Raw genomic sequence first — 22988 nt, 5'->3', positions numbered from 1 at the left:
TCCCCTTGCATTTTCTCTCACGTTTCCCACTTCAATTAAGAGTCTACTCCAATTAAGAGTCCTCCAATTTAAGAATTCCACCTCAATTAAAACTCCTCCAAAGAATTCCACCCCCAATTCCCCCCACCCTCTCTCTCAGTTTCTTATTTGTTTTTAGTTCTCTATTGATTTGTAAATGTATTGATTTTGTTTCTTTTGTGAGCAGTTATGAAAGAGATTATGTGCAGAGACTTCAGCGGAAATCAGCCTTCTTGCAGAGAATTGGAAGTATATTCTTGCCAGCTTAAATTTTCAGGTCTGTCCCCTCTGCCCCTCTGCCTTTTAAGTATGTTTTGCTTTTGATTTGCTTTTTGTCATGAATGATATTGCATTGAATTTCTGATCATCCATTATTCCTGAATTTTTTTTACAAAATCCTATGTACGGTTGTTTGCTTATTGTTACATCGTAAAGTAAAGATACTCAACAGTGGGATAAAGTATAAACACAAAATCACAAGCATATGCTCCAAAAATATCCATTAAAGGCATGATTTATGCACCGACCGTGCTGTTGCTACTCAAACAGCAACAATTCAGCGAAAATGGAAAGTGGAAACGACATGTGTGAATAACAAAATTGTAAAGTTTAGTTGCACTTATTGTTCATGATAAGACACAAACTCGAACCATCAGAGTAGGGCCTGTTAAACCTCTAATAATTAACCAACGTGATCTTCTAGAATTTCAATTTTTAGGCCTGCAATAGCCTCGCTCATTAAAGCTACTTGGCAATGTACTTGAAGGCCCTGTTTTTTCAATCATATTTAAACTTCACTTGGAAGGATTAGAGATTACCTTGACCCAAAAGAAATAAAGAAAAACGGAATAGGAACAATATGGTGGTAGCTTTTAAATTCTAATAATCACATCATCTATCCTATTCATAATCGGTAAATCCACAAGGGTCATTAGATGGGGAATTGAAGACGGTGACTAAAAAAAAATATGGTTTCTCTTGGTATTTGAAAAATTCTGAATTCTAACTAAACTTAAACCAAAAGAATAAATTAAAATTATAGAGGCTGCCAAATTAAAAGACTATATTGAATTGGATATTAAAAGATGATTTAAACATAGTAGGGACTAAGAACCAAAATCTTTGAAAAACAATTCTATATAAAAAAAAAAAAAAAAAAAAACCTACAAGAACAAACTCATTTTCCCCAAAAAAAGAAAAGAAAAGAAGCCTATAAGAACATACGCCCTTTTCCAAATTTAATAATTTATCTACATTATGAACATTTTATAAACTAATGGATTCCTTTTTATTTAATATTAAAAATTGATTTTAAATATACAAGTGATAGCAGAGGGAATGAAGCAGTTAGCGACATGTGAAAAAATCTAAAAAGACAAAAGCAATTAGAGGGAAAAAGTGAGCTACTCTACAGTCTCCTCGCCTTGGTGCTCATAATCGGACGCGTGGGATGGGAAGGTTCAGTAACGGGAAATTTTCAGTAGTTTCATTGGACTAAAAATTTTCAAGTGCAATCGAAGTACAAGTCATTATTACAAAAATGCAAAGATCGTGCATTTTCATTTGTAGTACGCACTCCACAAAATTTAACAAAGTTAATTAAATCACCAATTTTGGCATTCGTACTAAAAGTGGATTGGTGTGAAAAGTGTTCGCACCTTCAAACAAGATTATCATTTTAACAATATTCAATTACATTTATTTGTAGAAATATATCATTCCCTTTTTTAATATAAATTTTTATTTTTCTTTCCAGGATCCATCTTCCGAAAAAAGACAATTCTTGAAATGATATACAATTCTATTATATTTCAACTATTGTAAACATATATTACATATTTAATTTTGTTGGACAATTTTTTCAACCTTTATTTGTTCACATTTTAATTTTTATTTTTTATTTTTTTCAATAATGTCAGCACCGTGCATATCACGGGTATTCACACTAGTCTGTATGTATTGCAGAAGGGATTTTTAGCAGACCCTCTCAATAACTTCCAAACTTCTCATTCCTTTTTCTAGATTTTTGTATTTATTTTAATACATAAAAAGTTATGGGTTATAACCAACCCTATCATCAATCAAATTTAAAATTTAAAACATTCCCACTATCTACTTCATAAACCGTTTATACTTTGTTATTTATACTTTAAATCCTTTTTACTCCTTAATTAAAGACAAATGCTCATTCGTATGCTATTTTAATACCATGTTACATTTTTATAATTAAGAAATATTTGTCATCACACTAACCCTATAACCAACCCTACAAATGAGTTTTGCAAATTACAATCACGTTTCAAAAAAATCACAAATGTGCAACTAAATGTAAAGTTGAGGGGGTAAAGTGCAGCTAAATGTTTAAGGGGTTTACTATATTTAACCCTAAAAAAAATCCCAAAAACGTAACAAGTAGTGGGTTATAGATTTTTGTATTTATTTTAATACATAAAAAATAGTGGGTTATAACCAACCCTATCACCAGTCAAATTTAAAATTAAAATCTTTTTCATAATCTATTTCATAAACCGTTTAAGTTTGTTATTTATACTTTAAATCCTTTTTACTCCTTAATTAAAGACAAATGCTTATTCACATGCTATTTTAATACAATTTTAATTCACAAGCATACAACATGATCAAGAAACAACAGAACCAATTAAGACTAGATTTTGACCCCAAAAAAAAATTAGGCCTAGATGGCACTGGCACGTTGCCGTAACTTGCGATGCCAATTAGGACTATTTAGTGTTTTTTTTTTTTGCAAGGAGTTAGGACACTGTAAAGTTTATTTAGACAAACTTTGCCTCATCGGTGATTTGAGTATCAAGTTATTGAATATACTACAAAACAAAAATATTTTACTAGCATGTGGTATTTGCGTACGAAATTTCAGAGGTAAATCAAATGCTTTTACTTATACTCTATATAATTTGAATAGTTTTTTAATGAATATAATCATATTATGCAGGACCATCACTCTGTACAATTGGAGCTAGCAAATTTAATATCGATCACAATTTAAATTTTGCTCGATACCTGCACAGTTGGTGAGTTCCATCAGTAACACTACATCAAACTTTTAATATTGTTTCATACTCTTATCAACATATATTTCAAAAAATTGTAGGTTTGAAAATGATACATATGCTCGAAAGTTAGTTACGTAGTTGAGGTCAAGCAATTTTACAACATCACAAGCATTGTTGATAGCAAATTCAAAGAGAATATGGATATTCAAATATACAATCATGCGTACGGTAAACTTACTCTATTTAATTTAATTACTGCACAAATTTTTTAAATTTATAATCGTAACCTATACCTTCTTTCATTTTTACTAGATTAAATATTTTCGAATACTCGTTTATATTCAGAACATTAACATAGAAAACATGTTCTATGAGCTATGCAAAAATTGTAGATAACTATGTAAAGGTCGTTTTCAAAAACAGTGTGTATGCATTGTAATGACGTGGTCGACACTGTTGTTAGGTAATTAATTTCAACAAATTTTTCTGTATTGTATATAACATTTTAGTTGTCAAACAGGTACAATGTTAATATACAAATCAAAGATTCCAGTGGTAACATGCATCTTAATCTACAGGATAGACATGCACGATTCATATTTGATTGTAATGCTTCTTATCTCAGAGAATATAAAGGAAGGTAGAATTTCTTGATATATGTTTATTTTTTATAATGCTATTTATAAACTATGTAAAAAAAAATACACTAATTTTGAATTTCACACGTACTTAATTCTCAGGACAATAGTGATAGATTGTTCAACTAACGAATCAATTCATGCAAAGATCGTGCATTTTCATTTGTAGTACGCATTCCACAAAATTCAACAGAATTAATTAAATCACCAATTTTGGCTTTCGTACTAAAAGTTGATTGGTGTGAAGAGTGTTCGCACCTTCATGCAAGATTGTCAAATCGAATGCATAATATTTGTAAGTATTTTATTTTAACAACATTTAATTACATTCATTTTTATTCATATATCATTCATTTTCTAATATAAATTTCTATTATTTTTTCAGGATCTATTTTTCGAAAAAAGGTAATTTTTGAATAATATACACATTCTATCATATTTCAAACTATTATTAGACATATATTATATTTTAATTGTGTTGGTATAATTTTTTAACCTTTTTTAATTCACCCTTTTATTTTCATTTTTTCAATAATGTCAGCACCGTGCGTGGCACGGGTATTCACACTAGTTTGAATGTACTCATGAATGCCCTTAAAATACCCCGTGAACAACTAAATACTTCTGCGACTATAAAAAAAAATGCACGAAATAAATGAAAATGGCGGCTCACTTGCTGAATCACTTCTCCAAGGCCTAGGCCAATCAGCCATGTTGTTTTTGCTCCTGGATTTACTTGACGTAGCCCATGAACCATCATGTTATACAAAATGCAAGCTTTGCAGTAGCAAAGAGAAAGCCCTTCCCTTCTCCAAGTACGAAGTACGAAATAAATGAAAATGTCTTTTCCTCCCAGCATCTTCACTTCGTCTATATCAACCACGTTATGCAACATGCAAGTTCTGCAGTGCCAAAAGAAATCCCTTCCCTTTTCCCCTGCATTTTTGTTCAAACTAAAAATTACGTAGTACTTCTGTGCGTTGCACTTCTGGATCTCCTCAACTAGTTGCTCCCGGAAAAAAAAAAAAAAAATTCCCCGGACTAATTAAGGAGCAACAATATTCGATTTGAAGGGCAACCAAACTCTGGAAAATATTTTATTGATCTCACAACAGCAAGGAGAAACACAGAGTCATATTTTTACAACAAATCAGCTGATAACGTGGCAGGGTACAGACACATTTCGTCGCAGCTTATTAGAGACCACTGTGATACCCGAGTCATCCATAAGACAAACCATTGGATGAAGGCACACCAGCAGCAGGAAAAACTGAGAAATCACCAGTAACTTCGGTAGTTTGGAGTATACATGCAGCTTTCACCGAACTTCACCAGATCCGCAGGTCGAGGAAGCCGTGTTGCCACACCTACATAATAAGCAAACAGCATTTAGGCATACATCTCGTTTGAGTTTTAGAGATAAAAAAGGAGGGGCCTTTGAGCACCCGCATAGGAAAATATGTAAAGAGCACCCACCGAGCTCATATGCTTTTGCAGCAACACCAGCAGCAATATGAGCTGAGATTTTTCTGATATTTGCAAATGGAGGATAAATCATCCCCCGTGCATAATGCTCGTCTGTAACTTGCTTAGCCAAAGCTTCCGCTGTTCCAATATAGAGACTAAACGTATCAACATACTACACTACAATTAACAAGACAGCAAACCTCGACATGCAAATACTTACATGCTGCCAGAAGCATATCATCATGAACACGAATTGCACCACACATGACCAAACCAAAACCAAATCCAGGAAATATGTAGCAATTGTTTGCCTGCATTCCCAAGACAGCATAATTTAATTACTGTCCGCTCGGTTAATGAAGGAAACTGTGACAAAATTAGGAACATGAGAAATTTATTAAACCTGGCCAGGGACGTAAACTTTGCCGTTGAATTCAACAGGGTCAAATGGACTTCCACTTGCAAATATTGCTCGACCCTTTTCCAATACCACACATTGAAAAGAAAGATTTGGTTATAGAATCACTTATTGAAGAATCACGGTCACACTACCATATAATTTGATCACAAATAAACAAACCAACAAAAACACTTTACAAGACCTAATGGCCGTAAGACGAGAACCAATGCTCAGTAAAAACTTTTATTTATCTCACCTCCGACCATTTATAAGCTTCTTCAGCAGTGCACTCAGATTGTGAGGTTGGGTTGGAAAGAGCCATAATAAGAGGTTTCTGCATATCATGCATTTAATATGAGACTGAATTAAGCCTGTACTGGCTTTTATTTCCTCGAGAAAGGAGAGAGATTAACAAACCTCGTTCAAGGCAGCCATAGCCTCAATGACCTCCTTTGTAAATTGTTTTCCAACTCCAGAGGTCCCAATTAGGGCGGTAGGCTTGACAGCCTGATGAAGTTCACATGAAAAAAAGATTAAGGCTCCTGAAAGTTTTATTAAAGGTTGCATAGATGTATTGAGAATAAACCAACCTTAATAGCATCTAAAAGATTGTTAACGGGTTCACACTCATGAGCCCAAGGCTTCTTGAAGTGTTGAAGGGACTCCTTACGAGAACTAACAATTAAACCCTGCATTATGATTCCCGATGAGTGCATATTCAAGAATCTAGATAATCATATCCATGTAACAGTACAAAATAATAACCAACAAGACCAATACCAAAACATGGTCCAAGAGAAAATCATTAAATATTTTATGACCTTTGAGTCCACCAGCCAAATCTTCTTACGCAACTCTTCAACAGAAGCATTTGCCTGCAATTTTGCATGGATATAAAACATCACTGCAAATAACCCGCTGAATAGAATTCCTCACCGTACACAGAATGAGAGGTACAAGTCCTTACCTTCTTTGACATTTCAAGGGCTATAAGCTCTGCTATGCCAGTACCAGCCTGCAATTACAAGACAACTAGGTGAGATATGAAAGCTCAATCTTGCACATGTTTGCATCACGTGTCTCAGCAAGGGAACCATGTAGAGCAGGAAAATATACACTAAGAAAGTTGAAACACCTCTATGGTACCCAAAAGATTAAAAAAAAATGTAAGCCTAAATTATCATTCCTTTCATCTTCTACTTGTTTTAATACATACAGATGTGCTCATGCCGGTCGAAGAGACAGGTCAAAATGGGGTTTTACATTTTACCTTCATAATACAGAAATGCACTTCAATAGTTTGAGCAAAAGCCAGAGCTTTACCTCTCCAGCACCAAGGAACAAAAACGTATGGTCAGCCAAGGTCCCCCCAAGCAATTTAAGTGATGCAACAAGACCAGCAAGGACAACAGATGCTGTCCCCTGAAATAAACAAGGTCATGTTTATAAATAAGCACGGGGAATCCTGCAACAAGGTTCTACTAGTAAGCATCCACATACCTGTATGTCATCATTGAATACCAGATGGGTGGTACCATATTTGGCCAACAGCTCAAAAGCATTGTGATTTGCAAAATCTTCAAACTGCAGAGTTAGAGATTGAATTAATAATTCTATCCAGAACTACATTATTGAAAAAAAAAAAGCAAAAAAAAAGAACACACACACACACACACCCTGAAAGCATGGTATCATCTCATATGGCCACCTTTTGACAGGTCTGGGGACTAACCTGTACAAGGACTTTTTCTCCATAATTCTGTTTTACAGCAGTCATGAACTCATGGAGGAAGTCATAATATTCCTGTGATTAAAAGTACAAATCACGTCAACCCTAAGGAACCCATAATCAAAAGATGGTGATACAGAAGCACGCATGCAGAATGTACTAAATTTTCACCTTTCCAGTTGGTCTCTTCTGTTTGAGACCGATGTAGAATTCATCATTTAGTAGCTTCTCATTATTTGTCCCCACATCAATGGTAATAGGCAAACACTGCACAAGTAAGATCGAAGCCATCACAGAAATCCAAATGACCAAATTTCACTCAACAACTCCAATCAACCAGAGAAGGTTGTACCCACAACAAACCTGAATAGAAGCTTTAACTTTACTGCTCAGGTTCAACATATGCAAAATGATTTTGACTCCAGACACCCTTTATGGTGCAAAAAAAGAGTTTCTAATCTAATATTTTTCAATTAAAACGAGAAGCTTAGGGAAACTTTGATGCTTACAGCTGAAGGTCTGACACCTCCAAGTGCAGTGTACAGAGCCAATTTCCCAACAGGTATTCCCATTCCCTGTAATAGTGCAAAACAAGTCCAGTGAAGTCTACCGAACCAATCGAGCATCATAACTGAATTGTTGAAAATACAGCACATTTAAATCCAAATTATGTGCATTCACAGAAGAAAAGCAGAAATATGTTGAACTTCAGCTTTTACCTGGCAGCCAAGGTCCCCAAGTCCCAATATTCTTTCACCATCAGTCACAACTATAACTTGGATTGCCCTCTCTGGCCAGTTCTTCAAAACCTCAAGAATCTTACCCCTGCAAGCTCCAAAAAATTTAATTTGGATGAGTAAAATAATACCCTACAAGTAACCTTCGAAAGAATAGCTTCCACACAGATCATACTTCTCCTTCAAACTAATGAAGAGACCCTGGGGACGCCTAAAAATGCTCCCATATTTTTGGCAAGCCTCACCAACAGTGGGAGTATACACAATAGGGAGCAGTTCCTCCACATTATCAATAAGAAGCTTGTAGAATAATCTTTCATTTCTCTCCTGTAAAAGGTTAGTAGCAAGAAAATCTTAAACAGACAATCAACTGGCCATCCTCAGATACAATATGAAGGTGGAAACTTCAATACTCTTTGGCATCAAAACCAGAAAATCTAATTTTCTGAGTCAAATACCACACGGACGCTCTAAGTTAAAAGTGAGAAGAAACTAGAACCGAGAAGCCAATTTGCATTACCTCCAGTTCCATCAAAGCAATGTACTTCTGCAAAGGAACCTGATACTGGCGAATGCTGTGCATCAATTTCTTCTCCTGATAAGGTAGAAGCAAAAGTACTTGATTAAAAAGAACTGTCAAGCAAAAGGCACAGAGTACATGATAAAACATAAGCAAATTCTCCAAGCCCCAAGTTGACCAGATTATAGTACCTGAAGTTCCTGAGTCATAAGAGCCGGAGGCAGAAGACCGCACAAGTAATGAGCTTCTCTCTCTTTCTCAGAAAATGCAAGTCCTTTGTTGTAACGAGGATCTCTCAGCAAATTATAACCACTATTCTCAAACAAGTCAAGGTCAAATCACTAACAAAATAAAGCATTACACAATTACTAATGTGATCGAAAGCTTTCAGAACATGCAAATTATGCATGAAGAGAGGAACTTAAATACACTTGAATCAAAAAGGGGTCAGCAGAAAGTAAAAAATCTGGCTAAATTCTGTTTTATTTACATAACAATGATCAGATCCACCAAATTTTATTAGCATCGGTAAAAGAAAAAGTTCAACTTTAGCAAACTGTTGGAACTAAGCAACAAAGATTTCTCAGAAACTACCTTCAATTATGAAGTTAAACGAACAGCAAAATCTTGGCAAAAGAAGAAACAAGCATGAAGAATCACTAACTGAAAAAAAAAAAGGCATGAAGAATCACTACCACTACTACTACTACTATCGCTTACTAAAATTTTAGCCTATCTACTACACCAACTAAAATTCATTCAAAACACTAGCAGTAGTTCTCATCACTCAATTAGTTTAGTTGTACAAGAAGTTGACGGAAAAGGAAACGGAAAGAAGAAAAGGAATTTGGGCGAAGGAAAAAGAAGAGGGACCTGGCGACAGAAGTAACCCAGGGGGTGACGAGTTGTTCCTCAGTGGCACGATCCTCGCCGTAGACGTCCTCAACACCGCCTCCGACAGTTGCGCGCGGTGACATGTCCAGCACCGATTCCCCTCCCCTCAAATCCTTCATCGTGCTCTCCATTTCTTTCTTTTTTTTGGTTTGCGCTTCCTTCTCTCGCTCTCTCTCAAAGGACAGAAAAACAAAAAGCACAGTCACACACCGAAGCAACAATAACAGTGCAAACTTTAAGCAAGCCTGTAAGGCAAGGTACTCCGGTGACTTTATGATACTCTGCAGTCCTACCACACACAAAATATCAGAGCAAGTAATGGTACTGCTACCCCGACGGACGTGATGGGGAACTCTATGTATGTATATATATATATATATATAGACACACGCACACAGAGAAACGGAAGTACTATATCGTAGTAGTATATGGGAGTATATACTTACCAGATCCACACCTCTCAAGTCTCAAGTATTTCATCGTTTTATTACATTTCGGCTATATCATACTCCCATGTTCAGTTATTCCCGCACCGCTTTCACACGTACGTAGCCCCTAGTCAACAGCCAGGACTGTTCAAATTCGAACTATTGAATATGAAATTCTATAGATTAAACTTAATTCGGTAATATTTTTGAGATGTCCGAGTTTGACTCATCTGCGCTTGAGCAAACTCAAATCCAATGGAACTCGAATTTGAATTGGAAATTGATGTATTGAACTCAATTAGAAAATAAGATATTTTAAAAATTTACAATAACTTAATTCCTATACATGTAGTTTATTCTACACTAATATATACATATTATATATACTGTTTGATAAGATTCGACGAACTATCAATCTTAATTAAAAATGATCGATACTCAACTCGTTTGGCTAAATAAATCGCTCGAGATCTACTGGAATTCGATCGACTCAGAGTCGAGTTCCCTACCCGCGACTACCACTAGTAAACCACTGCCAAGTCTAAATTGTCTCCAAATTCAGTATATGCCACAGGAACAAGTCTTCAAAATTTTATCACGTCCCCGGCTAATTATTTGACAAATTGGTTATTATTCTTTGACCAATAAAAATAAAATATTTTATCTAAAATTGTAGACCCCGCTAACTCCACGTTAAGTACAATCTGAATAAGATCGTGACGTGTTGTTATTTCGTTAATCGACAGTAGTAATTTTTTATTGATCAAACACTACTAACTACTGAACTTATCGAGTTGTTGGTCCTGACGACGGTCAAATCTTTCTTTTCGGACACGCTACAATGTTCATGTAGCACCAGCTAGTATTATTTATTAATAATATCGAATTTATTTGTGGAAAGGTGGGGAGAGCTTATCTATCTGTTGGCAACTTCCAATAATCAAACATTTGGATATTGTATGGTGGGGTCGTCGACCGGGAAAACAAAACCTGTGTTGCATTGCTGTCATGACGACGTCATAAGCTTTGAACCGGAGTATCAAAATCCACAGGACGGGTCCACAACTTATCCCCCAATTATATAAGCCAGATGGCAACGACCACTTGTTGTATTAGTCAATCAGGTCTTCCCCACTTCTAAGAACGTTACAAAAAATCTATAATCCTAGGCCTTGGGATAACCTCAATCAGCGCTACAGTATATGCCAACCCAAAACGAAAAGTTTTTTTTTTTTTTTTCAAAGCAGTGGGAAGACTATGATGGATCTTTCTTTGCATTTCTATCGAGCTGATCATTTACAATCCGAAAAATTTTATGCCGATTCAGAATAACTATCAAATATATGTCTAATAGTTATTTTCTAATCGAATAAAAAGTTTTAGGATCCCAATTCATTTCATTCAACATATCAAATGAATCCTATTTAGCATGTAAATTAGCATGTAATTAAATATTATCAAAGTATAACTTTTCTATTACCGTTGAACTAACTACTTATTAAACATGTTTAATAGTAGTTATTTTGGACACATTTTTCTGCCTTTTAAATTTTAGTCCTCCAACTACAAGTCTACGATAATGATTATCTAGAAAGATTCTCCACAATTATGAGCCACTGTCGGAGATCTTTTGTCCGATATGATGTGATGGAGTGCTAATCATCATTAATTAAAAAAAAAAAAAAGGACTTCCGCTTCAGAGATTCAGGCGCGTGTAATTTGACGACGATGACTCATGAAGCCCATCACGCGGTCCAGTCAACGTCAGAATTGTTGTCTGTGCGGAAAATGGATGTTCTCATTTTGTCCGCTCCCAATATGAGGGAAAAAAAAAGAGAGAGAGAGTAAAAGTAAAGGGAATTTAACATAATGACCATAAAGAAACATATAATTATAATTGTTGGAACTTAACATGGGCACAAATAGTAAGGAAATTTGTACACATTTAAAGGAGATATCTGCAATTTAATTTCTGAATATTTGGATTGCTGCAGTATCAGTACTATTTTAAGAAACTTGGTTAATCTTTTTTTTTTTTTTTTTTTTGGATGAGTGATTACCTAATAACGAAAAGTAAAGAAGGCACCGCACGGAATGACATTATTGTTGTGCATCGAAGCAAAATTTTACTAGTGATTTTTATGAGTTGTTGCTATTTAATTACAAGAAAAATATTTATTAATTGAATATTAAATGTACTAGCGCGTAAAAATTTTGAATTTTTTTCCCCGTTTTTTTTTTTATCTAAGTCACAGCATAAATTACTTCTAATTGTAAATAAGTGTTGGAGACCAGTTAATTGATAAGAAAAATACTCATGAAAACAACTTGTAAGAACAAAACGCGAACAACTCAATGAAACATTCATTGAGGTCAGACCTCAGATGTGATTTCTTGATTGAATCCGTGATTGTTGGCTCTTCTTAGTTAGTTAATTGAATGAATAAAGACAAAGTACATTCTTTTTTTTTTTCCATGACGTGCTTAGACGGTACTTTAGTATATATTAATTTCAGGTGACTTTATTTAGTACTATATATATATATATTAATTTGTTGCTTGCGTTGAGATCTGCACTTGCGCATTTGTCGTAAATGAAATTCACTTCTGTTCCTTCCTTCCCAAAACGAGGAGAAAAAAAACATTTGTTGCTTACGTTGAGATCTGGTATACTATTCCAAAGCGTGCCCAACGCCCCGACCATTGGAAGATTTCGGCTATACATAATTACATAATACACTGGCGGCTTTTATCACGGACAAAATAGATAAGAGTAGATTTAATGTAAAATTCAAAATATTATCATTTTTTTTTCTCATTGGCAGTTCACTTTATTCATCTTATTTGGTAAATTGTTTAAAATTTTTGTATACAAAATTATTATTATTATTATTTTTTTATAGACAACTAAACATTGGACTCACCTCTTGTCATTGTCATGTACTCTTAGAAGAAACCCGTGGCCGTTGTTGATATATAAGATTTTATCCACAAAAATACTTCTTAACAAAATACAAGTCTTGTGTAGCCCTTTCCCAATAAGTAATACGATTCGGCGATCGCGTCAATTAATCCAACTAAAAAATAAATTTGCCCAGCAAGTTGACTCTTGACTTTTTTCACCAATAATTCATGATCGAAACGGGGAGGGCTGGACTGACATGGCATCGGATTAGGGTTGCAAAAGAGCTGGGTCGAGTCGAGTTTTGGACTAATCGAGTCGAGTCTCGACTAAATTTTACCAAGCTCGAACTCGAGCTCGAGCTCGAGCTCGACGAGCCGGCAATTTCGAGTTCGAGATCGACGAGTCGGCAATTTCGACCTCGAGAGCTTGACTCGAATCAATTCGAGCCGAGCTCGAGCTCGAGCTCGAAAAAAATAAAAAAAATAATTATTTTATTTTTTAAAAAATAAAATAAAATAATATTTTTTTAAAAAATAATAAAAATATTAAGGATATATATGTAATTTTACTATTAAAATAAAGAAATATATATATATACTTAAAATAAAAAATATATATATACTTAAAATAAAAAAAAAAATATTATATATATATACCCCGCTCGCGAGCTAACGAGCTTAATATTTTGAGCTCGAGTTCGAGCTCGATTTCAACTCGAGCCAGCTCGAGCTCGACTCGAGCCGCGAGCCGGCTCGATTTGTTTGCAGGCCTACATCGGATTAATGTCAACTTTAATTTTATAATATGAAGAAGCAGCCCTGGCCCACCCTCGTATGCAGAAGCAGCCCCGCCCCACCCGGCGCCACAGGAGGAAACTGAAACAATAAACTGCAACCAACTTTGAGTTCTAATAACCCCTCGCTTTCTAGTTTCTAGTGGGGCCTTTGTCGAAAAAATAAAAAGAAACAAAAGAGATGAAAATTCAATCAGTCAACCAACACACTGCTTAGATGGGTAGATGCCCAGGCCTTAGTTAAAAGGAAAGTGACCACATTTTGTTTGAATCATCCCCCACACTTTTTTTTTCTTTTTATTTTTTTATTTTAATGGGGACAACATAAAAATCATTCTTACTCAATCACAACTAAACACTTTCAATTAGAAAAGAAAAAAAAAAAAGGCAACGTGTTATCAATAAACCAATTTTCTGAATGTGAACATAGAATTGACATCATCAATTCACATAAATAAATATGAGTGAAATCTTATATACACGACTGGTTAATATATTATCATTATTAGAAAATATCATATAAGTAAAAATTTAAATTAAAGATATGTGACATTCATTGGCATAGCATAACAATAATGCTTACTGCAGAGGCCCCGTTCCGGGCCCAGACACGTGGCAGCCCAGGAATGGCCGAGCTGGGCCTTGGCCCTCAGACCCCTGGGAGCAGCCCCGGGCCGTACCGACTAGGGCTCCCAGGGGAGGCGAAGGTCCATCCCGAAGAGGTCGGAGGAAGTCCCCCCCCCGAGTGCGGGATACTATCTATACCGGGCAAGTCCCGCGTCGTGCGGAGGTCGGACTCCCTCGCAGGTATAAATAATAGCACACATCCACTGTACAAGGGACGCTGATTATTGGCAATTAACTCTGGACAGTTGCTACTTCCCGTGAACCCTACTCACCGGAAAACTAACTTGGCCGTCGGAGCGCCCTCGGGGACCACCCTCGGGCCCCCTCTGTTAGCTCATCTTCTCTGTTTTGCAGGTCTTGGATCAGCTCTCCCATCGACACCCCGAGCTGATCAGGTCAGCTCTCCTCGGGGAAGCGTCTGCGCTTCTTCAGTTGGCGCCGTCTGTGGGAACCGTAAGGTAAGTAAGATTGTGTTGATGGCCCGGACGCGATCCAAGCGTACGGCAGAGAGCGCCGGCCCTGAGGGCGGTGAGAGGTCCCAGCGGAAAGAGGCCGGGGCGTCCCAGGGCGTCGGTGGCTCGGCCCTTTCAGGGGAACGGAGGCAGCAGATCTTCCAGTTCGTGACGGAGAATCTCCCCATGCTGGAGGATATAATTCGGCAGGCCAAGCAGGGAGAGGGGGCTGGAGGTGCACAGACCTCCAAGGCCAAGGGAAAGGAGAAGGATTTACCCACTGATCCTTCAGAGGATGACTCGCGTGACCAGCCCCCTAGGAGGAAGCGACCCCGGACTCCTCCCCGCCCCCGAGCCTCGGTGGTTGAGGACAGCGAGAGGTATTCCCGCGACAGGTCCGCGAGGAGCCAACCCAGAGACCCCTCTCCGAGGAAGCCCACACGGAATGGGTTCGAGCGTTCCCCTGCTCGGTCTGTCAAAAGCCGGCCCCGCGATCATCCGGACCCTGCTCGGGATGAACTCGAGCAGATCTTGAGGCCCCGGTCATACGAAGATAACTATGCAACCTCGCCCTTTACCCGGGAGATAGAGGACTACCCCCTACCCCGGAGGTTCAAGATTCCGAGCATCGAGATGTACGATGCCTCTACAGACCCGGAGGACCACCTCTCGGTATTCCTGACGCATATGCGCATGCAAACCGCCGCGGATGAGGTCCGCTGCAAGACCTTCCCTATGTTCCTAAAGGGGAAGGCGCGGCTCTGGTTCCAGGGACTGAAACCGGGATCTATACGGAGCTTTCCCGAGCTGGCCCGGCAGTTTGCAGCCCAGTTCGTCTCCTCGAAGGTTTACGCGAGAAACGCAACCCACCTGATGTCCATCAGGCAAAGGCCCGACGAGTCGCTGAGGAATTTCATGACCCGCTTCAACGCGGAGAGCTTGCAGGTCAGGGACAAGGACGAAAAAGTGGTGATGGCCGCCTTCACGAACGGGCTCAGGGTGGAGGAGCTCTTCTACGATCTGGCCAAGAAGCCTCCCGTAAACCTGGAAGAGCTCCTACGCAGGGCTCACGAGGCTGCCAACGCGGAGGAGGCGGGTCGCCTAAAGAAAGAGTCAGATCGGGAGATCGGAGATCGTAAAGGCCGGACCAACCCCCTGGAGGTGAAGGAGGCCCCGGCCAAGAAAAATGTCTTTGATCGGCTCTCGAAGGAGAAGGCCCCTGCTCTGCCACCACTCTCAGAGAAGACCTACACCCCTCTAACACGGCCCAGAGCTCAGATCTTGGCCGTCATGGAGGAGGAAGGGCTGGGAGATCGGCCGCCCAAGATGGGGACGCCCCGGAACAAAAGGAACCAGGACCGATATTGCGCCTTTCACCGTGACGTCGGACACGACACGGAGGGGTGCTGGGCCCTGCGTAAGGAGATCGAGGACCTGATCCAACGTGGCTTTCTAGGTCGGTTCGTACGCCGACCAGGACAGGAGTTCGGACGCAACCCTTACGGAGATAGGCGCGAGGGACAGCGTCGCGACCGTCCAGAACGACGTGAGGCTCCTCGGAACCACTCTCCCGACCAGGACACCCAGAACCTGGTGGGAGTGATAAACACCATCGCGGGAGGCCCCACGGGGGGGGACAGTCATGCAGCTCGGAAGAATAAGCGGCCACCTCCCGAAGGGGACGACTCTTTGAAGCGTCTGCGCATGGACGAGGAGATTACCTTCGGACCAAGGGATGCGGTTCCCTTGGCTTCCGGGAACCATGAAGCTATTGTGATAGACATTGTCACCAATAACTACCGGGTGAAGAAGGTGTATGTCGACCAGGGTAGCGCGGTTGACATCATGTTCTATCGCGTGTTCAAGGAGCTCGGATTAAGGGATGACCAGCTGACCCCGGTCCGGACGCCCCTGGTGGGCTTCACCGGACCACCCATCAGCTCGGAGGGAATGATCACCCTGATGGTCACCGTGGGACAGGCCCCCAGGTGCCGGACCATTCTCGTTGATTTCGTGGTGGTCAAGCAGTCGTCCCCGTACAATGTGTTCTTGGGGAGACCCGCTCTGAACGCCCTCCGAGCTGTCTCCTCTACTTTCCACCTCAGAATCAAGTTCCCCACCCCTGGGGGGATAGCCGAGGTGCGCGGCGACCCAGAGGTAGCCAGGGCCTGCTACCTGGCCACTCTCCGGGGGCAGGAGAAGGTGGTCGCCCAGACAACCTGTTTAGAGCCCTACATCCCAGGGGATGAGGCCCAACTGCTGGGCACCCCGGATGAGATTGAGGAGTTCCCCTTGAGGAAGGAACGTCCCGACCAGGTCATCCGCATCGGGGCATTGCTGCCAGCGGACGAGAAGGAAGATTTGAAGGCCTTATTGAGGGAGTACTCCCAGGTCTTCGCATGGACGGTGGATGACATGCCCGGGATCCCTACGGACCTGGCGGTCCATCACCTCGACGTGGACCCTCACTTCAAGCCAGTAAAGCAAAAGAGAAGGAGTTTCGCCCCCGAGAGAAATGAGGTGATCAGGGCGGAGGTCGGCAAGTTGTTGGAGTCCAAGATTATCCTGGAGGTCTACTACCCGACCTGGCTGGCCAACCCCGTCCTGGTCAAGAAGGAGGACCTGACCTGGAGGATGTGTGTAGACTTCACAGACCTCAACAAAGCTTGCCCAAAGGACTGCTTTCCCCTGCCTCGAATTGGCAGGTTAGTAGATTCCACTGTGGGCTTTGACGTTCTATGCTTTCTGAATGCCTTTAAGGGATATCACCAGATAGAGATGGCCGAGGAGGACCGGGACAAGACCTCCTTCATCACCGAGGAGGGAACCTACTGCTACAGGACCATGCCCTTCGGATTGAAGAACGCGGGAGCAACTTACCAGCGCCTGGTGAACAAGTTATTCCAAAACCAGGTCGGCAGGAGCATGGAGGTTTATGTGGACGACATGATCGTCAAAAGTCGGACTGACCAGCGTCTCATACCCGACCTGCGGGAGGTACTGGACATCCTACTGAAGAGCCGGATGCGCCTAAATCCGAAGAAGTGCACTTTTGGGGTCAGATCGGGAAGGTTTCTCGGTTTCCTGGTGTCCCGAGACGGAATCCGGGCCAACCCGGATAAACTCCAGGCCATCATGGACATGGCCCCTCCGAGGAGCGTGAAGGAGGTCCAGCGGCTAACAGGAAGGATGGCCGCCCTGAATAGGTTTCTCTCGCGCTCCGCGGTCCGGGGGCTGCCCTTCTTCCGAGTACTGAAAGCGCCGAAGGACTTCCACTGGACTGAGGAGTGCCAGAAGGCCTTCATCGACCTAAAAACATACTTGGCCGAGCTACCATCTCTGACAGCCCCAGAGCCGGGGGAGACCTTATTCCTATACCTATCTGCCTGCAACGAGGCCGTCAGCGCGGTCCTGGTGCGGGAGGATGAGGGGGCTCAGAGGCCGGTGTATTACGTAAGCCGAGCTCTACAGGGGCCAGAGACACGATACTCGCCAGCCGAGAAGTTGGTCCTTGCCTTGGTACATGCGGCACGCAAGCTCCGCCCTTACTTTCAGGCTCACGGCATTGTAGTCCTGACTGACCAGCCCTTGCGTCAGATACTCACCAAGCCAGAGGTCTCGGGCAGAATGACCAAATGGGCTGTCGAGCTAGCCGAGCACGACATCGGCTACCAGCCCCGCAAGGCTATCAAGGCCCAGGCCTTAGCGGATTTCCTGGCTGAAGGGGCTAGCTTGAGTCTAACCGAGCTGAGCCCCCAACACGAGGAGCGGCTGCCGAAGGAGCCCTGGGTGTTGTTCGTGGACGGGGCCTCCAGCAAGGAAGGAAGCGGGGCGGGTCTGCTACTCATTTCACCCACCGGGGAAGAACTGACCTACGCCCTCCGGTTGGACTTCCCCGCGTCCAACAACGAGGCCGAGTACGAGGCCCTGCTCACAGGGTTGCGGATGGCCCACCAGATGGGCATAACCGCGATCCAGGTCAGGAGCGACTCACAGCTCGTCGTCCTTCAAGTCCTTGGGGAGTATGAAGCCAAGGACGAGGTTATGAAGAAGTACCTGGCCAAAGTTCGAGAGGCGGTGGCCTTGTTCGAAACGTTCGAAATCGAGCGGGTGCCAAGGTCCCAGAACAAGCGGGCAGACGCCCTTTCAAAGTTGGCATCCTCCTCATTTGCCCACCTGAGCAAGGAGGTATTGGTGGAGGTGCTAAAGCAGAAAAGTATCGATCAGGTCCAGGTCCTGGCTATAGACAGCTCGGCCACCTGGATGACGCCCCTCATTGACTTCCTCAGCTCGGGTGCCCTCCCCGAAAACAAAGCTGAGGCACGCCGAATCCGGCTCCGGGCTGCCAAGTACGCCTACACCGGGGGTACCCTCTATAGGAGGTCGTATTTGTCCCCCTGGTTAAAGTGCGTGACTCCCGAAGAAGGTGATTACGTCCTGCGCGAAGTCCACGAAGGAATATGTGCGGCACACGTGGGATCTCGGGTGTTGGCCAAAAAGTGCCTCCTTTTGGGCTACTACTGGCCATCTGTCTTCCGAGACGCAGCGGATCTGGTCCGGAAATGCCGAGCTTGCCAGGTACACGCCTCGCTGCGTCATCAGCCAGCTCAGGAGATGATTCCCATCCATAGTCCTTGGCCCTTCGCTCAATGGGGAATAGACCTCCTGGGTCCCTTCCCCCGAGCCCTAGGAAGATATGAGCACCTCGTGGTAGCTATAGACTACTTCACAAAATGGGTGGAAGCGGAGCCCTTGGTCTCTATCTCAGGGAAGGCAATTCAGAAATTCTTTTGGAAGAGCATAGTTTGCCGGTTTGGGATTCCGCATGCCCTGATATCCGACAACGGCCGCCAGTTTGCCGAGAACCCTTTCCGGAGCTGGTGCGCCGAGCTCGGAATCAACCAGCACTTCACGTCGGTTGGTCACCCCCAGGCCAATGGCCAGGTGGAGAACGCCAACCGAACTGTCCTGCAAGGGTTGAAGACTAGACTGGAGTCCGCCCAATCGAGCTGGCTGGATGAGCTCCCAAGTGTCCTCTGGGCTTACCGCACTACGCCCAGGGCGGCTACTCACGAGACCCCGTTCTCCCTAACATACGGAGCAGAGGCGGTGGTGCCCGCAGAGGTTGGTCTTCCCTCACCCAGAACGCAGAACTTCGTGGCACCGCCCAACGAGGAAGAGCTTAGGTGCAACTTGGACATGCTCGAAGTCAGGCGGGAGGAAGCGGCTATTCGAATGGCTAAGTATAAAAGCCAGCTTGCTCGCTATCACAACGCCAAAGTAAAGACTATACAATACCAGCCAGGAGACCTCGTCCTGAGGAAGAACTCGACAAGCAGAGTACGCGGCTCCAACAAACTCGACCCAAACTGGGAGGGCCCCTACAAGGTCCTGGAAGCGAGTCGAGCTGGTTATTGCAAGCTCGCAAGGATGGATGGATCTGAAGTACCTCGGACTTGGCACTTCTCCAATTTGCGGTTGTTTGTAGCGTAGGTTAAACCAGGGGGTTCAGTGGCTTGTCCTCGGAAATCCGAATTTTTGTTTTTCCATTCAATCACAGCTCGTTTTCATTTTCATTTGTATTTGTTTTATTTTCCACTTTTACAACCAGCACATACACTAGCACATTCAGCAATCCCTCGCTCAACGTCCTAGTGGGAGGCTTGGGGTAGTGGGTGAAGTGTGAAGTGTTCGGCCCAGGAGGTCGGCACGAACGCACTTAATGAAGTGTGAAGTGTTCGGCCCAGGAGGTCGGCACGAACGCACTTAGTGAAGTGTGAAGTGTTCGGCCCAGGAGGTCGGCACGAACGCACTTAATGAAGTGTGAAGTGTTCGGCCCAGGAGGTCGGCAAGAACGCACTTAATGCTTAAAGTACTCGGTCGGAAGTGCGAATTGTTCGACCTAGGAGGTCGGCAAGGACGCGCTTAATATTTAAAGCACTCAGCCCCGAGGGATGAGGTGTTCGACCCCGGAGGTCGGCACATAGCATTGCGAGTGGGCAAGGAAAGAAGAAAATAACTCTTCGAAATCTTATGTATACATTGCAAGCCTATCTATTACAGAGCTTTCGAGCTGCCTATCTATTACAAAACGCCCTGCCTATCTACCGTAAAACTTCCGAGTTGGTAATCTCCTTCGATGTCTGTTCTACCTGCGGGTGGCCCGACCGGGGTGGAAGCTGAAAGTACACCTCAAGCATGTTGAGAGGCGTATGGTGAAGGCTATTCAGGAGCCCGGGAGCAGGGAACCCATTCCGTCCTGGATGGACCTCCAAGAGCATTTTCAACTGGAGCATGGTCACATCCTTACAAAAAGACAGAATGGGCTTCTGGAGTGGCCACCGCCCTAGGCCACCGGCTCTTTCCCGGCAGCTCTGCCTGGAGACCCGTCCTCCTCCAGGGGAACCTCCTCTAGGTCTGCTCCTACGTCGGTTCGGCGGACCAGGCTCTTCAGGGCATGCCCCTTCCGGTACCCATCAAAGAGCCAGTCCAGCCTATCCTCGGCTGCAGGATCGTAGTCCTTGAAGTCCGCCACGTTGAAGCCGGGTAGGTTGAGGCCCTGCACCTGGGTCAGGGCCCGCGTAGAGCCAACCTGGAGGATGGGCTGGTTGAGGAGGGCGATGTCCACCTCGAACTGATCGGAGGAGATAAACTCCCGAACAGCCTTCTTCCGCTTTCGGCTGACGGTGCCGGAGAGCTCCACGGCATGCTCCTCCTTCAGCCTGGCCACACCAGCCCTCTCCTGGTCGAGTTCCGACCTGGTGGAGGCGAGCTGGACCTGGGCGGCATCCATCTCCTTCTCGGCCTTGTCTAATTTGGCCTTAAGGGAGCTGGCCTCCTGGAGGGCCTGGGAAAGCTTCCTCTCCACCTCCAAGTTCTTCTTCCTCAACTTCTCCAGGTCGGGAGACAGCTCGGAGAAGCGGGTAGCCAGGGCGGCACCAGCAGCGTTGGACTGGAAAAGAGAGAGAGCAGATCAGCATGCCACATCACTTAACCCAGACACGGGGGTGAAATCAACCCAGGGGCGATACTTACTTGGGCCTGGGCGGTGTAGTACGCGTCCAAGAGCTCAGAGGGGCTGGCCAGCTCCATCCACTTCCTGTCCCTAGGAAGGACCGAGCCCACCATCAGCTCGCGAGCCACCTCGGGGAACTGGGCTCGGTCGTTGATGGAGAGTTTCCAAGATGGACAGAAGTGGCGGGGGTCATGCATCGTGGGGGCTTGGCCTGGCTTCAGGGGAGCTATGTGGCGGAAGTGCCACAAGCTCGGGGGAGCCGACTCCTGGACCTGCTCCTCGGCAGAGCCCACGCCCAGGTGGACTGGTCCCCCGGAGACCCGCGCAAGAGGAGGAGGCTGTGCGGAGACTAGGGCGAGCCTCTTCTGCCCAGTCTGAGAGGGCTCGTCCCCTCTGCCCCTCTTTTGACCGGCCGCCTTCTTTTTGCTGGCGGCCTGCTTGGAGGGGGATGGTTGTGATGTCTCCTTCTGGGGGGCTGAGCCGCCCCCCGGGGTGGAAGCCCCACCTGGGGCCCCCCGAGCAGCTCCCGGCTGGGGGTCGGGAGTGGCCTCCTCGAGAGATGCGCCCAACAGCTGGGAGAGTTTCCTCACTGAAATGAACACCAGGTCAGCCAGACGAAAGACAGTAAAAGGCAAAAAAGGGAAAGTCTATACACTATGAATAAAGACAGGGTCAGAGCCAGCGTTACAGGTGTCGAGTTTGGGCTGGGGGGTCGCCACTTCCCCAGAGGATCCGGACAACGTCCCCATCAGCCCTGTTGCGGAGATCTGCTCGGTAGAGATCCTGGTAACATCGAGCTTCACCTTGGAGCCCAACAGCGGGCTGAGGGTCTCGTAGTCCAGGTCCTTTGGGTAGGGGTCGGCCTTGACCCCCCCAACCTTCCACACATTGGGGGGAAAATGTGTGGATCTGACAAAGAAGAAATCCTCCTTCCAATCCTTAACGGAGGAGGGGAGGCCGAAGAACAACTCCTGGGCCCCTTTCCCTCCCTTGGTCTGGGGGCCCCGGCGGGAGAAGTAGTACCATCCCGGAAGGGAGGACTTAAGAATGAAGGCGGCTCGGAAAAGGGAGAGAGAGTAGGGGATGTCGCAGAGAAGGCAGTAAATCAGGAATCCGGTGATGATCCTGATGGAGGTAGGGTGAAGTTGGGTGATTCTGAGCCCCCAGTAGGTCAGAATATGGGTCAGAGCTGGATGGATGGGGAGACGGAGCCCTGCGATGAGCTGCTCCCTGTAGATGGCCACGAAGCCTGGGGGAGGTCGGCAGGCTCGGTCGTCGGGCCCGGCCGCCCTCGGCTCGAAGGCCGGAGGGATGGAGTACGACTCGGCCAGCT

At 44.0% G+C, this 22988-nt stretch overlaps 1 protein-coding gene across 1 annotated transcript; it reads right to left on the bottom strand.

Moving 5' to 3' along the window:
- Positions 1-4752: 4752 nt before the first annotated feature.
- LOC113773090 (NADP-dependent malic enzyme) lies at positions 4753-9701 on the bottom strand. Its single transcript, XM_027317625.1, has 19 exons — positions 9415-9701; positions 8733-8853; positions 8542-8616; positions 8197-8348; positions 8004-8109; positions 7794-7859; positions 7456-7551; positions 7288-7359; positions 7056-7139; positions 6879-6977; positions 6523-6570; positions 6377-6430; positions 6146-6244; positions 5973-6062; positions 5812-5889; positions 5559-5633; positions 5376-5466; positions 5165-5293; positions 4753-5055 (listed from the first exon to the last, which is right to left on the bottom strand). The coding sequence occupies exons 1-19, from the start codon at positions 9564-9566 to the stop codon at positions 4967-4969; spliced, it is 1776 nt and encodes a 591-aa protein (XP_027173426.1). The 5' UTR covers positions 9567-9701; the 3' UTR covers positions 4753-4966.
- Between the last annotated feature and the right edge of the window lie 13287 nt (positions 9702-22988).

The sequence above is a fragment of the Coffea eugenioides genome, chromosome 6, assembly GCF_003713205.1.
Source record: "Coffea eugenioides isolate CCC68of chromosome 6, Ceug_1.0, whole genome shotgun sequence".
NCBI lineage: Eukaryota > Viridiplantae > Streptophyta > Magnoliopsida > Gentianales > Rubiaceae > Coffea > Coffea eugenioides.
The sequence above is the reverse complement of the archived record's forward strand: the minus strand, read 5'-3'. Positions and strand labels throughout refer to the sequence as shown.